General features: G+C 37.3%; 2 protein-coding genes across 2 annotated transcripts in view; one reads left to right on the top strand and one right to left on the bottom strand.

Annotated features, from left to right (window-relative positions):
- Positions 1-426: 426 nt before the first annotated feature.
- Positions 427-3,947, bottom strand: mycla (MYCL proto-oncogene, bHLH transcription factor a). Its single transcript, XM_056254990.1, has 3 exons — positions 3,569-3,947; positions 2,318-2,907; positions 427-1,333 (listed from the first exon to the last, which is right to left on the bottom strand). The coding sequence occupies exons 2-3, from the start codon at positions 2,880-2,882 to the stop codon at positions 768-770; spliced, it is 1,131 nt and encodes a 376-aa protein (XP_056110965.1). The 5' UTR covers positions 2,883-2,907; positions 3,569-3,947; the 3' UTR covers positions 427-767.
- Positions 3,948-10,562: 6,615 nt separating this feature from the next.
- The window catches only part of mfsd2aa (MFSD2 lysolipid transporter A, lysophospholipid a), a 33,076-nt gene continuing 25,299 nt past the window's right edge, over positions 10,563-18,339 (top strand). The window contains exons 1-3 of the mRNA XM_056254988.1: positions 10,563-10,766; positions 13,346-13,483; positions 15,656-15,780. Coding sequence (XP_056110963.1) covers positions 10,674-10,766; positions 13,346-13,483; positions 15,656-15,780 — 356 coding nt within the window. The 5' untranslated portion in view covers positions 10,563-10,673. The remainder of the gene's footprint in view (positions 10,767-13,345; positions 13,484-15,655; positions 15,781-18,339) is intronic.

Genomic DNA, 18,339 nt, shown 5'->3' with positions numbered 1-18,339 from the left:
ATCTTAACGTGAGCCATAATTTGCTGCCTCTTAAGATTCAGAATAAAATGTAAAAAAAAAAAAAAAAAAAAGTTCTGACCAGGAATTTTACATTTTAGCATAAACTGCATTACAATAGCTTAGGTTTATTCTTACAAGACGTCTGGAGAGTACAAAACTCAGTGCACTTTGTCAGTGTTCATTTTAGACGCGCCCTGGCCCAAATTTATTAAATGGGAAAAACCACTTGTCATTTTAGATGCTTTATTCTTTAACAAAATAGAATCTCTGTGCAGTTGATGAGTAGATACAGGAGGACAACATCCTCTGAATACAGTATTTACAACAAGTTTTGTACAGATCAATTTATGAACAAGACATTTCATATTTTCTACACAACATGTTCAAACACCATGCTCCCCACTCATAATACCCCCCCCCCCCCCCCCCCCCCCCCATGCATACAAACATCACCCACCCTTCTCGCTATGGAGGTAAATGTCTCAACTTCCTCTTCATCGCCATCTGCTGAGGTTTATAAAGGCATTGCATGTGCACATTTCTGTCATTGTCTCCTCAAAGAAAGTTATCCATGTGTCGACTAAAGTCTAGAGCGCAGCACACACACATGTACAGATCCCTTCAAGAGGGCAGATTTCAATGTGATTTTAAAGATCTCCCTGCAGTGTTTTAAGTGTCATTTCAGTGATTGACAAACAATGAGTTCTCTTGTCCATAATGAGCTTTGGAAATATTGTGCAGTGTTAAAGCAGACTTTTTTTTTTTTTTCAGGAGTTCTGTAATGCACTGATCCTGCGGAGAAGCAGTTGTTGTTTGGCTTTCAGTTTTTTCTTCTCCTGAGCTTGTCGCCGTTGGCACCCATGAAGCTTCACCAAGTAATCCGTCGCCTGCGTCAGAATCGCCACCTTAGAGGTCTTCGAGGATCCGGACAGACCTGGAATCTCCTCGCGGAGCGCCTGGAACCTCGAGCGAAGGTCATCCCTCCTCTTCCTCTCCAGGAAGTTACGACGCTGCTCGCTGAAGTCCTCGGAGTCCGATGTGGCCGGTGAGGAAAGTGGAGACGAGGGAGAGGACGAAGGCTCCAGACGTGGCCGTTTGCTCTCAGACTCAATCTCATCGAAGTCATCCTCGGGATCCGTGTCAGGGGAGGGAGCAGCATAATTGTGCTGCTGCCGATGTAGAGAGACGTGGAAGTGCTTGGGACATGGTCCAAATGGATCGGCACTCACTGTAATGGTTACCGGCGTTCGTCGGCTTGGAGGGCGACCACGCTTCGGTCGGTTGTCCACCGTCACCACGTCAATCACATCATCATCATCATCCTCATCCTCATCTGAGACCACAAAACATTTGGCACATTTAGCTAAAGAACTTAGCATATCAAATTAATTCAGACATCTTTTCCAGCACAACATACTTTAATAATAAAAATAAAACCATACTGTTCTGCAAACTATTTTCCAAAAAAAAAAAAAAGGAAACGGAAAACTACCAATCAAATTAATGCATCCACTAAATTAACCAATGTGTTATGGTTGTTTACACGTCACCTCACTAATAAAAGGCAATCTGTAGAATATTTCACAGTTCTTGGCAAGAAAGTTGCATTCCAACTATACCGCCACATGAGCCAGTTTGTTTTTAATGCCATACCAGCTTCTATAGCCATTTTAATGGCAAAATAGAGGTCAAAATATTATAAAACTACCAAGGTTTTTTAAACCACATTTGTAGAAAGAGAAAAATACCCCAAACTTATTCTGATTATTGTTAACCTAAACTATTAAAAATGTTTTTTTTTTGTTCTAAAAAATAAATAAATAACTAGACGAAAATATAAATTAGAAATATTAATTCATTAATCATGAAAAATCAAGACAGAACATCTTATATGATGAATGTAAACGCTGCATGACCTTGCCTGCAGTGACAACTGCGTTTATAAAAGTGAAATTCCCCTCACTAGTGTGCAGGGAAGGAAAACTGGGCGTGGAGCAGACTACAGAACTTTGAGCAGAGAAAAAAGGAATCCGCTGCAACAATTGACGCTCCACATCGGCTTTTAGTCTGCGAGTGGCTTGGTCACAGGCAAAGCTTGATGCTTTGGCTTCTTATGGATCAATTTTCTTTGGAATGGAAGAACACCAACTAACTGCCAAATCTGATCTGGATTGAAGTTATTAGATAAATTACTTCCGATAACATCCATCTTTATAGCACAGTAATAGCAGATATATCACCTCATTGGCTCAGGCTTATTCTGAAGTACAAATGGACTCATGCCAGTAATCACATGTGAAGTAATCACATATCTTACCGGATGAATCCGAGCGACACTCAGAACCAGAGGAGCCCGCAGCCACTTTCTTGTTATGCGGGACAGGGAGTTCCAGGACTGCGGCGGGGCTCACGCACTGCGCCGCATGCGTCCCAGTCACGGGCGTGCCCGATGGAGCACGAGCAGTTTTCTGTGTGGTCAAGGTCTGAATCTGAGCAGTCACCGGTGGTCGCTCGCCATGAGCCACTTTTTCCAGTCGGTGACTCGTGGAAAAACCACTCCACATGCAGTCTTTGATAACGATAGAGCCCAGATTACCAAAAATGTCCAGTGGGTCAAATTTGTGCAGACCCTCGTACTCATCATCACATGTTAATAGCTTCGGCGGTGCCCACCCGAGCCAGTCCCCTGGTAGCGGCAGTAACCAGTCCCCAACAAGGGTCCTTGAGGGTGACATGGGCGGGGTGGGAAGCAGCTCGAATTTCTTCCATATATCCTCACTTGGGGCTGTAGACTTAAAGAAGTCCTCCTCGGTGTCCATCTCATCGTAAAAGTAGTGCTCCATGTCCCAGCCGTACAGTGTGTGAGTGTTGACTCCAAGCATTGCTGCAGAACGTCTACAAGATTATCTGTCAAGACAACGGGGTCATTAGATCAAATGATGACTGCCCACGTGGAGTTCAAATCCGACGCAATGCACATTACAAGCAGAACGCTCTCTCAACAATGCATGCTTCTTACTCATTACTTACCGCACATAATGTAACTTACCTACTTTAAAGCAAGTTTGTAATGATACATATTTACATGCAATTTTGACATGCAAATACATTCTCACCAAATGCATTCCTTAAATGAGATCTTCAAATGTAAACGCATATGCTCAAATTGCACGCTCTTAGTCGATTGCATTGATTAAATGCACCAACTATAAATTATAAACACATTTGATTTCTGTAGCACGCGCACAACTGCAGGGGTTCGCCTAGTGAGCGCTCGTGCAGCCACAAAACAACCAAAGCAACATATCAAAGTCGTTAATCAACACTAGCAGGATTAAATCACTGATTAAAAGTCACATAGAAACCAAGAGTTGCGGTAGAAATGTGGTGCTTTATAACGTTAAGTTACTTCTGTAAAGATTAGACGCACTAACAAGGGGGTAAAGGGTCCGATTAAAGGATCCAGGAAACGTTCAACGGCCCACGGGTTAACACGAAAGTTTACAACGAAACGAACTTAAGGTACGGTTTAAGCAAATTATGGAATTCTGATGTAAAATGCACTTACCATGGGGTCGCAGACCTGCACAGTCCGGGGAGAGTCTACGGGACGCGCAGAACAGAACAAAGAAGCGCAGCGTCCGGTAGAACTCCGGTACACACGCGCTCACTAAACAATAGCGCGCGAGACACACCAGACGCCTGTTTTACGGCCGTTTAACCTGAACAACGAGAAAACTTTTTTTTCCCCTTGCAGAAATAAAGCGGGTGTCCTGTTACAACGGCAGCAACGATCGATCCGCGTGGTGCAGTGCAGCCGCACCCTCCCCCAGCCCACTGCCGGTAAAAGTGCTTTCGCGCCAGATCTGCGTCTTTGTGTGCGAGAGCGTCGCGTGGACCCACCCACCGGAATTACAGGGCGGGGAGAGCGTGTGAAACGCGCTTAATGTGAATGTGGAGGCAATTCGCAGCACTAAAATAAGCATTTGAATGAAAATAGAAGCGTCACGTCACTACTCCAATCTAATCATGATTGAGCTGATGCGTCCTTTTAATTGTCTTCTGATGCATCACGCACCAATCAATATGTTGTGTCTGATCTGGCGAGGACAGCATGTTTAAAGCATCTGTTGATTAAATGCAACTGTTTTTTTTTTTATATATATATATATTAATAAACTTCTAATAACAATAAGATATAGCCTAGCACTAGAGAATGAAAATAAACCATAAAATAACAAGAATTAAGAAGTTTCTTTTCTTAATTACCAGAATTGAGGTGTATCTGATTCTTGTCATCTTGGGGCAAAACAGGCAACAAAACCAAATGAGAAAGAAAAAAAATTATATTAAGGAATATTTTGCATCAATCCATATCCTATACAGTCCATCCATATCATTCTGCTTCCATATGCCCCCTGAATTTTTATTATTACAAATTGAATTGTCACCAGTCAGAGAAAAAATATTTTGCAGGTCACAACTGAAATTTATTTTATTCTGGTAATAAACCCAAATTAAAATGAGGGGTATTACAAAAAAAAACAAATTTTCTTGTTTTACAAGAGAGATATGTCCTTTCAAAGTGGACATTTTAGTTTAATAAAACATCTATTCCACAAACCAATTGCAGGTTGTGCATGCCTCATTGAGCAGTGTTTCTTTTTAAGTTTGTTGATGAACTGGCCATCCATTTCTTTGTATTAGCCTATGATTTCAGTCAGGAATTGGAGCTCTGCTACTTTGCTATACTGGAGACAAGTTATCCATGTTTTTCCATTTCATTTGGATTCAGCACTCACATCATGAGAGGTTTGCGTTTTAGTATAGAGCAGTCCTCGCTGAGGGCAGAGTGTGAACCCTAGTCGAGTAGAAGTGTGATCTAATGCTTGACCATACGGGGCATCACACATCTATGCAAATGACCAGAGCAGATACAGCACTGAGTGGATAAGGTTTAGGTCTATCAGGTCATACACTGACATTTCTATGAAACTGCTTTCATAAGCAACAGATGTGTACAGATAATTGTATTACAGGGAAAAAAGTGCCAGTGAAGAAAAGAAATGTGTCTGGTATACTTATGTATGTTTCAGGATAATGTAGGAAAGACAAAGAAAGTGTCCAGTAGGAGTTCAATAGGCTATACTTTTGTAGCGTGTGCAGTTAAGATGAAAATTGGGCGTATTGCATTATCATCAAACCCCTACACAAACACAGGAAAGGTGGAGAAATGAGAGTTCTGGAACAGTGATTTGTCCTAACAACCAGTTCAACATTTTCGTGTTAAAAGTATGTTCAGATTATTTTTAACTAAAAGTCTGGGACACACACATTTTGAGCATGCTGTGTTCTTTTAACTGCTCTGGACATCTGTTGTATAAGTCTGGTCAGTCAAAACACACAGTCAAGTGGTCAAAAAGCTTATAATGGGCACTACTTACTACTTAAACAAAGAACCCCCACACACACCTTTCAAGGAGCACATGTCTATACTCAACGCAATTGCATTTGGGCGCCCCCTACTGCATAAAGGATACATGACACTTCCTAACCCTGCATTGGCTTGCATGAAAGAAACAAAAGATTTTTTTTTTTCTGTTTCTTCCATTCCTCATTCCCAGAGAAGGGTATTTCCTGCCTGAAAGGTTTGTACACAGATAATTGCATAATAATAAAAGAATACAATTAGATAAAATAGAACATATTCCATAAAATATAATATATATATATTAGATTTATTTTTTATAGTAATTATAATAACACATAGTCACACACACTTATATATATATACTTATATATACTTATATATTAACTTATACATATGTAAGTATATTTAAGTATAATATAATATATACACTTATGTATAAGTTAATATATATATATATATATATATATATATATATATATATATATATATATATATGTATATACGTAACTTATATATACGTGTATATATATATATATATATATATATATATAAGTTTTACATTATTTTACATTATCTTAATTTTTTTAATTATTTGAGATATATTGAAATATTTTACCATTGTCTTTATTTATTTTACATCTGTGGCTATTTAAACTCTAAACTCAACCCTCTCTGAGCATCACCACAACACAAAAGAAGTCACCCAAAGACATGACAGTATCCAAATCCCCCACTCAGTTCTGTCTTTCTCTCCTCTTCTCCCACTCCCTTGCTTCTGTACCCCACCATCCCCCTCTTCAATGGAGGCAAAAACTTGGAGGCCACTGTCTTTGTTAAGGCAACAGATTAGCCCGTAACAAAGGGTTAAGGAGGGTTAGCGCTGCAGGCTAGCTGCGCTCCATGTGCTGGGAGCTGGTATTGTTCTACAGAGCCTCAGACTGCATATGCGCATGTAGAGAAAGGTTGGAGGCTTAACACCATTCGGCAATAACACCATCTACACACACTCTCTAAAGAGGAGTCGAAAAAAAGAGCATACAACTTCATTAGGTGAAAATGAGATGCTGTATACATGAACAATAATTGTTTTCACACATGGACATTTCCTGATCAAAGACCAAGTATGAGCAGTTAAAGTAAACACAAGCTATGGATGATGACAACAGATCTGACAAAATAATCCCTCTGCCATTCAAAGAGGTGTGTTTATGAGGAGTCTGATCTTCAGACCAACTCCTGTTTCTGCCCCTCAATCCCCATTCCCCTTATCTCACCTTTAACCCCCTATAACGCCAATGACCTCAGAGGGTTTCAGAGACCAGAAAGATTTTTTGTGAGAGCTCTGAAAATGAGTTTGAGTTGCACATGAGTTTATGTTGCACATGTTTGTCTCATCATTATACCGTTCAAAAGTTTGGGGCCAATACGATTGTTAAAATAAATTATAATTCTACAGAAGGTTTCTATTCAAACAAATGCTGTTGTTTTTTAACTTTATATTCATCATAGAATCCTGAAAAATGTATGGTTAGGCTATTAAGCAGCACAACTGTTTTCAACATTGATAATAATCAGAAACGTATCAAATCAGCATTTATTTGAATCAAAATACAGTAAAAACAAAAATATTTTGAAATTATATTACAATTCAAAAGAACAACTGTATATATATCAGTTGTGTCATTTGTCTCGTTTAAATACATACATTAGCAGTAAACCTATTGTTTCCTGAGGATGGGCAATATACACAACACAAGCCATGCATGCAGCACAATTCACATGATAAGCGAACTACAGAGATCAGAGAAGCCAGTTTAAAATGTAACTGTCATTGTAATTGTCATGGAAATTTCATGTGTCATGAAACATGCAACAGCTTGTGAGGGAAATGTGCTCATACTGATTTGTTCAGTCAGTTAGAAGGGGAGATCTCGCTAAAGGTGGCATTTTTTAAAATCATTTTGCTGTGTCTGGTGAATCATTTACTTTTTATCATTAAGTACGATGTTCTAATCCAAGTTCATTTGAATAAAACTTAGTTGCATTGATTATTGCTTGTATTGGTTGTAATTGCATTGCTGTCCAGCAGATGACGCCACACCCTTAAATTCATTCATCTTTGGAACGGAGACCAAACTGTTTAAATAGCCATGGTGTTTGTTGATAGTTGAGAATTGTAATAGTTTAAATGCTAGACATCCCAACCTGCAAAAAGTCATTTCAGGGAGGTATTGGGATGTCTGTGACCATGTCACTTCTCCAAAGGAACTTCCGGGAGACTTGGGATGTCTGTGATGTCACTTCTCCAAAACAATATAATAATAGAGAACAAGAATACAGAATATATCTCATCTGTAACAAATGACAACAGCTCTGCAGACAAGAAATCCGTTTCAGAAATGTATCTTAACGATAACATAGACTGTGTGTCCATGAATGAACATACATGCACGCTTATGAGAACACGTGCGAGTTAGAGGCGACAGATGTCCACAGTATCAGGTTCACAGCATACTCATAGAATGTGTGTGTGTAAAGTTACAGACCACTCTACATAATATGACCTCTACATATTTATGCATTTGGCAGACACTTTTATCTAAAGCAATTAAATTGCATTCAGGGTGCACTTTTTAAAAAAATAGTTCTTGCTTTCCCTGGGAATCAAACCCATGACCTTGCTACTAGCATGCTTTACTGATTGAGCTACAGGAAGGCTTTAAAAAAATAGTTTTAAATATTGGAAGTCCTAAATATTGGACAGAAACAGTATGAAAGAAGCTGAACGCACAGAGCCTACACATCAGATATAACAGATCGACAAGCTTTTGAAAGATTTGCACTGAAGTAGGCTATATGCTGAACAGCTGCAAATGGGCTGTGTATCACCCACACCCTGATTGGCTGTGATTTAAGAGTCTGAGTATGTTTTAGTCGATCTAAGAATATAGATACAATGAGTCTTTTTGGAACTCTTTTTGAAACTCCCTCTTCACCGCAAACACAGAATTGACTAATTTTATACCCTCATTAATTCCATCATCCACACAGGTAACAGTTGGCAGCAGTCTCTTTAAGTACTTTAAGTGTTTCAAATTCTCCTGTAAGAAAAGTAACAGTAACTTTCTTGTAAATTATATTTAGCAAATGCTTTCCAAAGCAACTACTGTAGGCCTACTTTTAATACAGGAACAGCCTCTCTGATCAACTCGTGGTTGTTAGGTGTCTCATTCATGCATCAATTGTGTGATCTGAACTTGAATCTGCACTCTTTAGTCAAAAGAACAGTCTTCCCCAATGGTGCTTATATGCAAAGTAAGCTTTTTACTCCATCCAGTTTTTTGTAAACTTTCCACATTCTGTCATTCCAAAGAGGCTCAGTAGGATTGAGATCAGGGCTTTGACTTGGCCAGTTCAGGATATTACCTTTTTATTTTTAAACCACTCCAGCTTTTGCTATCTGTTTTCATTTATTTTCCTGCTTAAAGGTGAATTATTCCTAGCTCCACCATATTGCACCGGGATTGTTGTACTTTGCTCCATCTATTCCCCTTACAAACATCTTCAGAACTGTTCAGCTTACACAAAATAATAAAGTAATAAAATAAATGTTCTTGATATAATGTATGTATATGTCAAATATTGCAATTAGTATTGCACAAAAGTTATTTTTATGTCACATTATTTCCTTAAATTGAAATTGTTGTATGCTTTGGAATTTCCACATTTCTTCTTGTGAGTTTTGGAATTTAAAAAAAAAATTGTTTAAGGACCTCATCATCTCAGATCTTTACATGTTGCATGGCCTTGAAGGGCATGATTAGTCATAAAGTGGTGTTTTCCTGATACTGCTCTCTCATCACCCTTCATGAAAATACAGTAATTTTCAGTTTTACTGCACACAGATGGACTCTAATGAAAGGAGAAGCCATTTTTAGAGGCAAAATAAGGGTGAATTATTTCATCTGCCTCCATTGAAAATGCCCACATCTCAAAATCCAATCATCGACTAAAGAATAGAAAAAAAATTTTTGACTAAAAATTGTCCAATCATCGACTAAAGAATAGAAAAAAAAATTTTCTCGATAAACCATCACTCTTGGATGTCTTTAAAATTATTTTATTTTATTGGCATCAATGGTTCCATTAAGAACCTTTAACATCCATAGAACCTTTACAATGCACAAAAGGTTCTTTAAATGGAAAAAGTTTCTTCAGATTATTAAAATGTTCTTCCCTTCGTCATACTCATATTCTAGTCAGAATGAACTTCCCGATCAAAAAATGTTGTGGGCGGGGTTCGGGCTGGCATCCAGGCTAGTTCTTCCCACTAAGAAAAACCAATCTGGAAGGTATATACTGGAAGGTTCTTTGAGGAACCAAAAATGGTTCTTATGGGATTGTGAAAACCTCCTTTTGGACCCTCCTTAAAAAAGTAAATAATTGTATAAAAGATTATTTGTGTTATTTAACATATTTAATCATTGCAGTTTTGTGTAATATCCTGAGTTTGCATTTCACTGCATTTCACAACGCCATGGTAATTCTTGTTGGTAGATTATTAGCACCTGTGTATTTTGTTGAAAGCCCAGATAAAAGTAAAAAGCTACTATTTTGTGTTGATCCATGGCAGTTCGACTTCACAAGTGCATTTCTTTACACACACACACACACACACGCGCGCGCGCTCTGAGCCAGTGGACGCGCACTGTTATGAATGCACACACTTCTATAGAAGACTGTATTATCGTAATGTGTTGACTTTATTCTCGAAATGTTTGGATTTTAATCTCGAAATTTTTCGACTTTAATCTCGAAATGCTAGATTTTTTTTTTTTTTTTTTACAGATTTTTTATGTTGCGGTTCAGGGCTTCCGTACGTATCCGTACCATCTGTGTGCAGCTGAAATATGAGCAATGTCTACTTAGGCTACTACATGCAGAACATGAAGTGCACTACTGCATTTCGGAAAATATTATATCATAAACATAAACTTTTTATGTGTGTGTGTGATTTTGGAGCAACAGCGTGTGCACATCTCTCGATGCGTGACAAGGGAAAAAAGCGTGTGGGCGTGAACACGCCACGACACTTCAGCAGCATTCATTCAAACGAGGCAGAAGTGGAGACTGAACACTGAACAGCATCTCGTTCTGTTCGACCTTGGAAGCAACACCCTGTCAACACAAGGATAAAGCAGTGCACTCTGCTCCTGCAATAAAATTACCTCTGATCAGTGTAATGGCAAGAGGAGAGGGAGTTGAGCAGTTCTCATCATCCGGTCTGTTTCCTACATCCAAAACCGTACATCAAGACGGAATCAAAATAGCTAAGGTAAGTCAGAAATTAAATCATTGATGTATGTTTTTTAGCACTGTGTATTTTTGGCTCCAAGTAGGTACTCTCAGAGCAAATGGTTTGATTAAATGATAAGGCGGCAGTTTAGATTGATGCTGAATATAATGATTACAGCAGCACGTGGCAGCCGTTATTTCATGCGGAACAGCTGGCTACCGACGAAAGACATTGATGTCATATTTGTAATAGAAATATAGGCTAAGCCAATGGTCTTATATATTTGGGGATATAACTTACTCACATTATATTTGTTTCCTATACACCCTAGCTTTACTGAGGCGTGTCTGTGAACACCGCGAAGAAAAGCCGGATTTAAAGGGGACGTGTGTTCATTTTCGTGTTGTTCGAAATGTTTTTAGCTTTTTCTTTCCTGTGCAAAACAAAAGATGGCAGGTGCTGACAGCGTCAAAACTTTGTGGTTGAACTATTCCTTAAGTTACAGACGGTGTTGCACATTATTTGAATGAATAGTTCCCTGTTATTTGTTTGCTGTTGTTGGCTAACTAATCCTGTCCATGATATTGTACCGTAGATATGTCTCACAGTCTGTGCTAATTACAGGTCAGAGAAGACTACACTGTAAAATAAATCGCATTGTTTTTACAAAAAAAATCCTGGCAGCTGTGGTTGTCAGATTAATTTTGTAAAAAATACAGTAAAAATGTATATATTTACAAAACAACCTATACATTTTTACTAACAAGAAAATTGCAATTTAAACTGGTAAATCCAACAATGCACAACTACTACTAAAATCTATTGAGTAACATACTGACAACCACCATATTGCAGGTGGTAAAAGAGGAAGCCACATGAGGTATAAAGAAGTTCATCACAAGTAGCCCTTTCACAAGCTGAATTATACTAGTATACAAGGTGCATTCACGCAAACAAAAACATCCTCATGGTAACATGCATGACACTAAAATAATGCATTAAACAACAGAAGATGTAATGTAAAACCCAAATGTGCATAACTGATTACAAAAATAATTAAGAATCATAATTATTTAAACAAAATACTTTATAATGTGAAGTGTCACCAAGGAATTCTGGGAATTTCAGTTTACAGTTTTTCACTGTAAATTATAATTTACGTTAAGTTACTTTACTTTAGTTCACTCAAAATGAACATTTTTGTCATTACTTACTCACCCTCAAGTTGTTTGAAATGAGTTTCTTTCTTCAGCTGAACACAAAAGATGATATTTTAAAGAATGCCGGTAACCAGATAGTTGACGGCACCCATCGACTTCCATAGTATTTTTTTTCCTACTATGAAAGTCAATGGGTGCCGTCAATTGTCTGGTTACCAACATTCTTTAAAATATCTTATTTTGTGTTCAACAGAAGAAAGAAACTCATATAGGTTTGGAACAACATGAGGGTGAGTAATTGACAATTTTCATTTTTGGGTGAAATATCCCTTTAACATTTTTTTTTTTCTGTAGCATTTTTACAATATTTTACAGTTAAAATTACACTGTGAACTTTCACATATGCCACTACATGGCATACAAAGTCATATGTAAATCATGTCTGGCACTGCATTAGTTCTCTTTCTCTGTATATATTTTACAGTTTTACATTTATTTTAAGTTTCAGAAGTCTTAAAGTTATTGTAAAGCACAAGGCAAACGGCCTAGTAAAATATTGTTAATGCAGCAATTTCCCAACAGACCCTTGTTACTAGATTAACACACTCTGCAGACCATGTGCAGGTTCTCAGTGTTTAAAGAGACTGCCGATTTAATGTTTGAAGTTTAAAATCTTGTCAATGACTGGTCAACGTTAACTGACAAAGCATAGACCATAACCATTTGTGAAGAACTAACATCTAGTCATCATAGTCTAATGCTAATGCAGTCATGTATGTGTTCTGCACTTAAACAGTTCCAGCATTGAGTGGTTGACCACTATCAGCATGCTGAACCATTTAAGACCAAGCAATTGCAAGAATTTAGTTAAGAAATCATATAGAGAGGAGGGACCAACAACAAGAATAGTTTAAACTAGGATAGTTCTCACGATGCGAGACCGTTACAGCTACTTCCAGTAAGAGGAAGTAGCAAAGTTTGGCTGCTAGTTTAAATGTGCTGATGATTCCATGAGCATATTGAAGCCATAAACTAAAGCATTTACCTATGACAAATGTGCAAGCAGTCAGATTGGTGAAATTACTGTTTATTTGAGGGTGGACCTTAAAATGCAGGTCGAAGAGCTAAAAGTCCAGTTTATCTGTAATGTCCCTACAGAGCCAGGAAGAATGAACTTGAGGATCTTATTACTGCTGGACTGAAATGCTAAAAGCCCTCCAGCAGTTCTGAATGTTCTTTGATGCTGAGCGCTGGGATTTTTTTGGAAAAAAAAAGCTTCAGATGGAACGTCGCAAAAACACGAACAGAATCCAAACTAAATCATCTCTTCCAGTAAGGATCTTATCGCGTCCTCTTGTGGTGAACAGTTCACTGGTCTCTCATGGCTCTTGTTTTACTTGCTACAATCACTGTCATTGTTCATCCTTTCATAATCTCTCTTTTTTGTCCTCCTTTCAGCTCTCACCGCAGCAGGAGAGGAAAAGACCTCTGACTGTGTGGAGTAAGGTGTGTTTTGCAATCGGAGGGGCTCCGTATCAGATCACAGGCACCGCCCTGGGCTTCTTTCTGCAAATCTTCTTGCTTGATGTGGCGCTGGTGAGTATACATACATGTAGGAATGCTATACCTGAATGCAGAGGATCTATACCGCAAGACCTCAACACCTTCTGATTATAAAAATAAACTGGCTCAGCTATTGTTTTTCTTACTATGTTATATCACTCCATATGGATAGATAGAATGGTGAGAAAATCATGTCTCCTTACAATCATCAAACAAAGCAAGGGAACAGTGACCCAGAGCCCCAGGTCAAGGTCAGAAAAGAGAGCATGTGAGAGGGCAAAAAGCAGATATAAAGCTGTTGTCTTGCTGTGTAACTTAACACTCCTCCGCTCCAGTTATCTTATTCAAAACTCCTGCTGCTTCTTTATTGTGGCAGTTCCCATAGCGATAGCCAATATGATCTCTTCATCCGAGTCAGCCGAGCAAATGAAGGATTGATATCAGATGTAGTTACAAAACTATTACAAAAAAGTAGTTAATGTTTATAATATCTTAATATCATCATGCCTTATAGTAGCAGAATGAGACTGATGAGAATATAGTTTACATTTTTGCAAGAATATAAACAACTGTACAGTTTAATTTTTCTCACTGTGTGATTATGTATGTGGATAAAGTTGGATATAATTTTATATCTAACTTTATATATCGTCACCTTCCTAAAATAATTGCCTAAGTATTTTTTTGACAGAAATATATTTTTTTGCGCAAGTCTTCTCCTCATGATGCGGGCCACCTGTGGTAAAATCACCCACATCCTCAGTTGAACAGATCATGCAATTCTACCCCTGTAGTATAATGGCCTATGTCAAGAGTGTGAAGTCAAAAGACAATGAGATTTTCAAGATGGCAGCTGCATCAAGAAGAACGAAATAAATATTATATATTAAATTATTGGTTCAGTTTTTTGGTGTTTTCTGGGAAACCTGAAAAAAAAACTTGGGCAATTATTTTAGGAAGGTGACGATACCGAACTGTGCGATAATATAGTTATTTTTTTGCAATGATATAAACAGTTATGCAGCCGAGATTTGCTTTACAGTATATAGCTTTACATGGGTATGCGGATAAAGCTGGAAATACTTATGTATCACAATTTATATATAGACCTGTGTAATAGTTAACATTTTGCAATGATTTAAACAGTCATGCTGCTGAGATATAGTATTTAATGTAGGGTCGAGGGAATTCTAGGGTTGAGTTGTGATTCTGTCTTCTACCGATTCACGGCGATTCACACATTTTAAATGTCGATTTTTCTTCTTCTTTAACTTCGCAGTCCTACTTAAAGTTATTGGCAAGTTATAGTGTTATTAATCACAATAAGCTGAAACGGTCTCGAATTCAGTTCTTTCACAGCTTATTGCGCTTACATTGTTAAATACACACACAATTATGTCAAAATGCACATCGTGTGGAGTATTCATGTAAACACAGTCTGTTATGTTCTACGTGAACGTAAACAGTTAGGAGAAAATTGGATGTGTAACAGTATATTAGATCCGTGCATTCATTCTTAAAGGGGCAGCAGCCTCATAAACTGTTGCTGTCCGTTTCATTAATGCTAATAAAAAAAATTACTCACTGCTTTTGACTGATTCACTTTTGTATCTCTAAAATGAATCAATTTATATTTAATTCATACGGTGAAGACTATACAGTTTTATTTTTACATTTGATTATTCAGTTTCTGTTGTATTTGTCATATTGTTTGTAAATTGCTTCTTTGTTCCTATGTTTAATATCAAAAATAAAATAAAATTGCCTGCCTTGCTTTACTACAGAAGACTGCCTGCCATGTGTGTAGTGATTGCAGTCAGCTTAATAATAATATTGGGTTGACTAAAATGGGAAGAAATACTAAATAAATTTCACATAAAGGTTCACATTTAATTCTGTGGGATTTTTTTCTTCAAGACCTATTACACTGTCTACCGCAGTCAAAGAGGAAAAGTAACTAGAATCACATCTATTCATATATCGAATCGCAATTTGATTCAAAATCGAGAATTTATTTGAATTGAATCGAGAGGTACCAAAAGATTCCCACCCCTTATATATTGCTTTATGTGAGTGTACTGTATGTAAAGTTGGATGTAGTAAAAATGTTGCAGAGTGATAATATAGTTTACTTTCTTTCGAACACAGGTTACACAAACCGCTTTGTCCAACCAAATTGTGTGATTTTCTGATCTGTCTTTCTAGTTGGATCCCGTCTATGCTTCTGTGATCCTGTTTGTGGGTCGGGCCTGGGATGCTGTGACTGATCCTACAATTGGGTTTTTAGTAAGCAGAACCCCATGGACACGACACGGACGCATGATGCCCTGGTATGTGGCTTTTAAAAATGCACACAATTAGGGCTTAGTATTGAAGCAAATTTCATGATTCGATTCGATATCGATTATTTTGTATATATATCAGGTACAGTATGGCAAATTTCCTTAAGGGAAACTAATGCTGTAAACTATACATGGGAGTCAGTTGGTACTACATTACTATAATATTTAAAATAACTGATTTGTATACTAATACTTTTTATAATAATAAAGTTATAATACAACTTTACCATTACATAATTATATTTCTACTCCAATTCGTTTTTTTGAAATATAAACATTTAAATGATGGCTGTCATAAAAACATTGATTTATTCAAACATGCATTAAATATTGAAGAACATTTAATATTATAATGAATACTATGGTGCATATATTTAGCAAAATGCTCCTCTATAAAATGAATTTTTCTAGCTGACTAATGAAATGAGTTATGGTCACTGAATATGATTTTTCTGAGATAAATTACGTGACATATTGTTTATAAGATGTTTTATTGTTGTCTTTCCGCGGTTGAAACACTGATTGAGCGATTACATGAGACATGATACGGTTTTTATTGAATTTTATGGATTTTATTTTTTCATCTTTTAACATACCTTCAGATGTTCATTCATGTTTATTTTGCTCTGTAACACGTGCGCTCTGCGCTGCCACTTCTCTTGAACTGAGGCGCTACAGAGATCTGTCACGGAACCTTAAACAGCGCCAAAACGGTATTTATATTTAGAATTTCGTAATAAGATGGACAGAATTTGAAATCTGAGACTTTGTTTCAGATTAAATGTAACAATGCACAAAGCTTATTGCGATTTGTTGGATGGTAGGTGCTCCACAATGTTCAGTTCATTCATCAACTAAAAACAGGATAGACTAATATATTCTTGGGATTTAAGAATCGATATAATTTCGTAAAAATGAGAATCGATTAAAATCGAGAAATCAATATTTTTTCCTCAGACAATGAAATTGTCCTGTAATGTAGGCTGAATGTGAAATGTCTGTGATGCTACTTTCTAAATTCATGGGGAAATGAAATCAAAACTCTGTATCTACTAAGCTGAAACTGTGGGGATGACTGGGTTTTCACAGAGTGAAAGATACATATTTGAGACAGAGAAATGGGCAGTAGCTATGGTGATGGAGCCACGTTCATCTGTTACTAGAGTGAACAAGAGTACCACGTGGTGTCATTTCTCGGGGATTTTGCTGACTGCTCATGCATGCACTCAGATGTGTCATGAAAACTATAAACCAAAATGCAAATAAAAAGGTTTATAGGGTTGTTTATTTTCAATCCCTATCAGTAATCCAAAAGAAAAGGCAGTACATGCACCCTCACTTTCGGTTTGTGGGAACTTACTGGTTCTCTTTTTATACGTTCATTATGAAACAGAAACACTCATTATGAAACACTCATTCATGGCTGAGAAAATTATCCCCTTTAAATGGAATGAATTAGAAAGGCAAAGAGTGTGTTTGAGTGTGTACAAGCTTGCAAAATGAAATATGATCAAGGAGTTCAAGTGAAATACAGTGCAAATCTATTGTTATTATTTTTGAGGTGTGCATGATGTGTGTTTTAATGACATGTGGGATGTCATGCAGAAAAAACCTCTTGCTTTCTGATTGGCTCAGCTGAACACACCACCAGAATTGACCAATCATGATCCAAGCAGCATACAGGATATATCTGAGAGAGGCAGTTTAAAACAGCGGTTTGTTGCTGTGTCAGGATGTTTTGAGTTTACTGTGCACATGACGTTCAGTCCAGTGGATCCTCAACCACAAGGAGATTATTTAAAAAGGAAGTAAGAATTCATATTTGGCAGCCATATAGATGGGGAAATGTATATTAGAATGACAGAATTGTTTTTCTTCATTTTTTTCAAAAATGATTGTGTATTTTGATTAAATTCTGATACCTTTTAATAATTAAACAAGACATTATTTTATTCAAATAATAAATTGGACATTTTATGTTGTCCTTCTTACAATGAGATTAAGTCAGTCTGCCCATTCACTCAGCTCAGACACTGAAAATCAATACTTTCTGTCAATGTATTGTAGGGCTGGGCGATATGACGATATCATCGTATATCGACGATGTCTCGCAAGTATCGCGATGATGTCGATTTAACAGTCTGTTTCCAGACGATAATCGTCAATATCAAAAAATGACATAGGCTTATATTTCACATAGCCGCCCTATAGTTAAACATATTTATTCACATCATCATGCAATAACATGAATGAAATATTTTTTTATAGGCTAGTTAGTAGGATTAAGAATAGAAAATCGATTCTTGATAGCATTCTTAAAGCGCAAGACGAAAGAGAACACGTCTGCATGCGCGCTGTTTTCGGAGCTGCGCACTCACGCAAACAGCGCAAAGAGCCTCTCACATAGTGCACGGACAAATACACAGAATTATATCTCACAATTATACTTCTAGTTAATTTATAGCATCAAATAAACATGAATAAACATCAGAAGAATTACTGTTTCAACCGTGGAAAGACTTCAGTAGGCTACACACCTCTTTTCAA

Source organism: Rhinichthys klamathensis, unplaced genomic scaffold (genome assembly GCF_029890125.1).
Source record: "Rhinichthys klamathensis goyatoka isolate OS25496 unplaced genomic scaffold, OSU_Roscu_1.1 h1tg000115l_1, whole genome shotgun sequence".
NCBI classification, from domain to species: Eukaryota; Metazoa; Chordata; class Actinopteri; order Cypriniformes; family Leuciscidae; genus Rhinichthys; species Rhinichthys klamathensis.
Note: the sequence above shows the minus strand (reverse complement) of the source record. Positions and strands in the feature narration are given on the sequence as shown.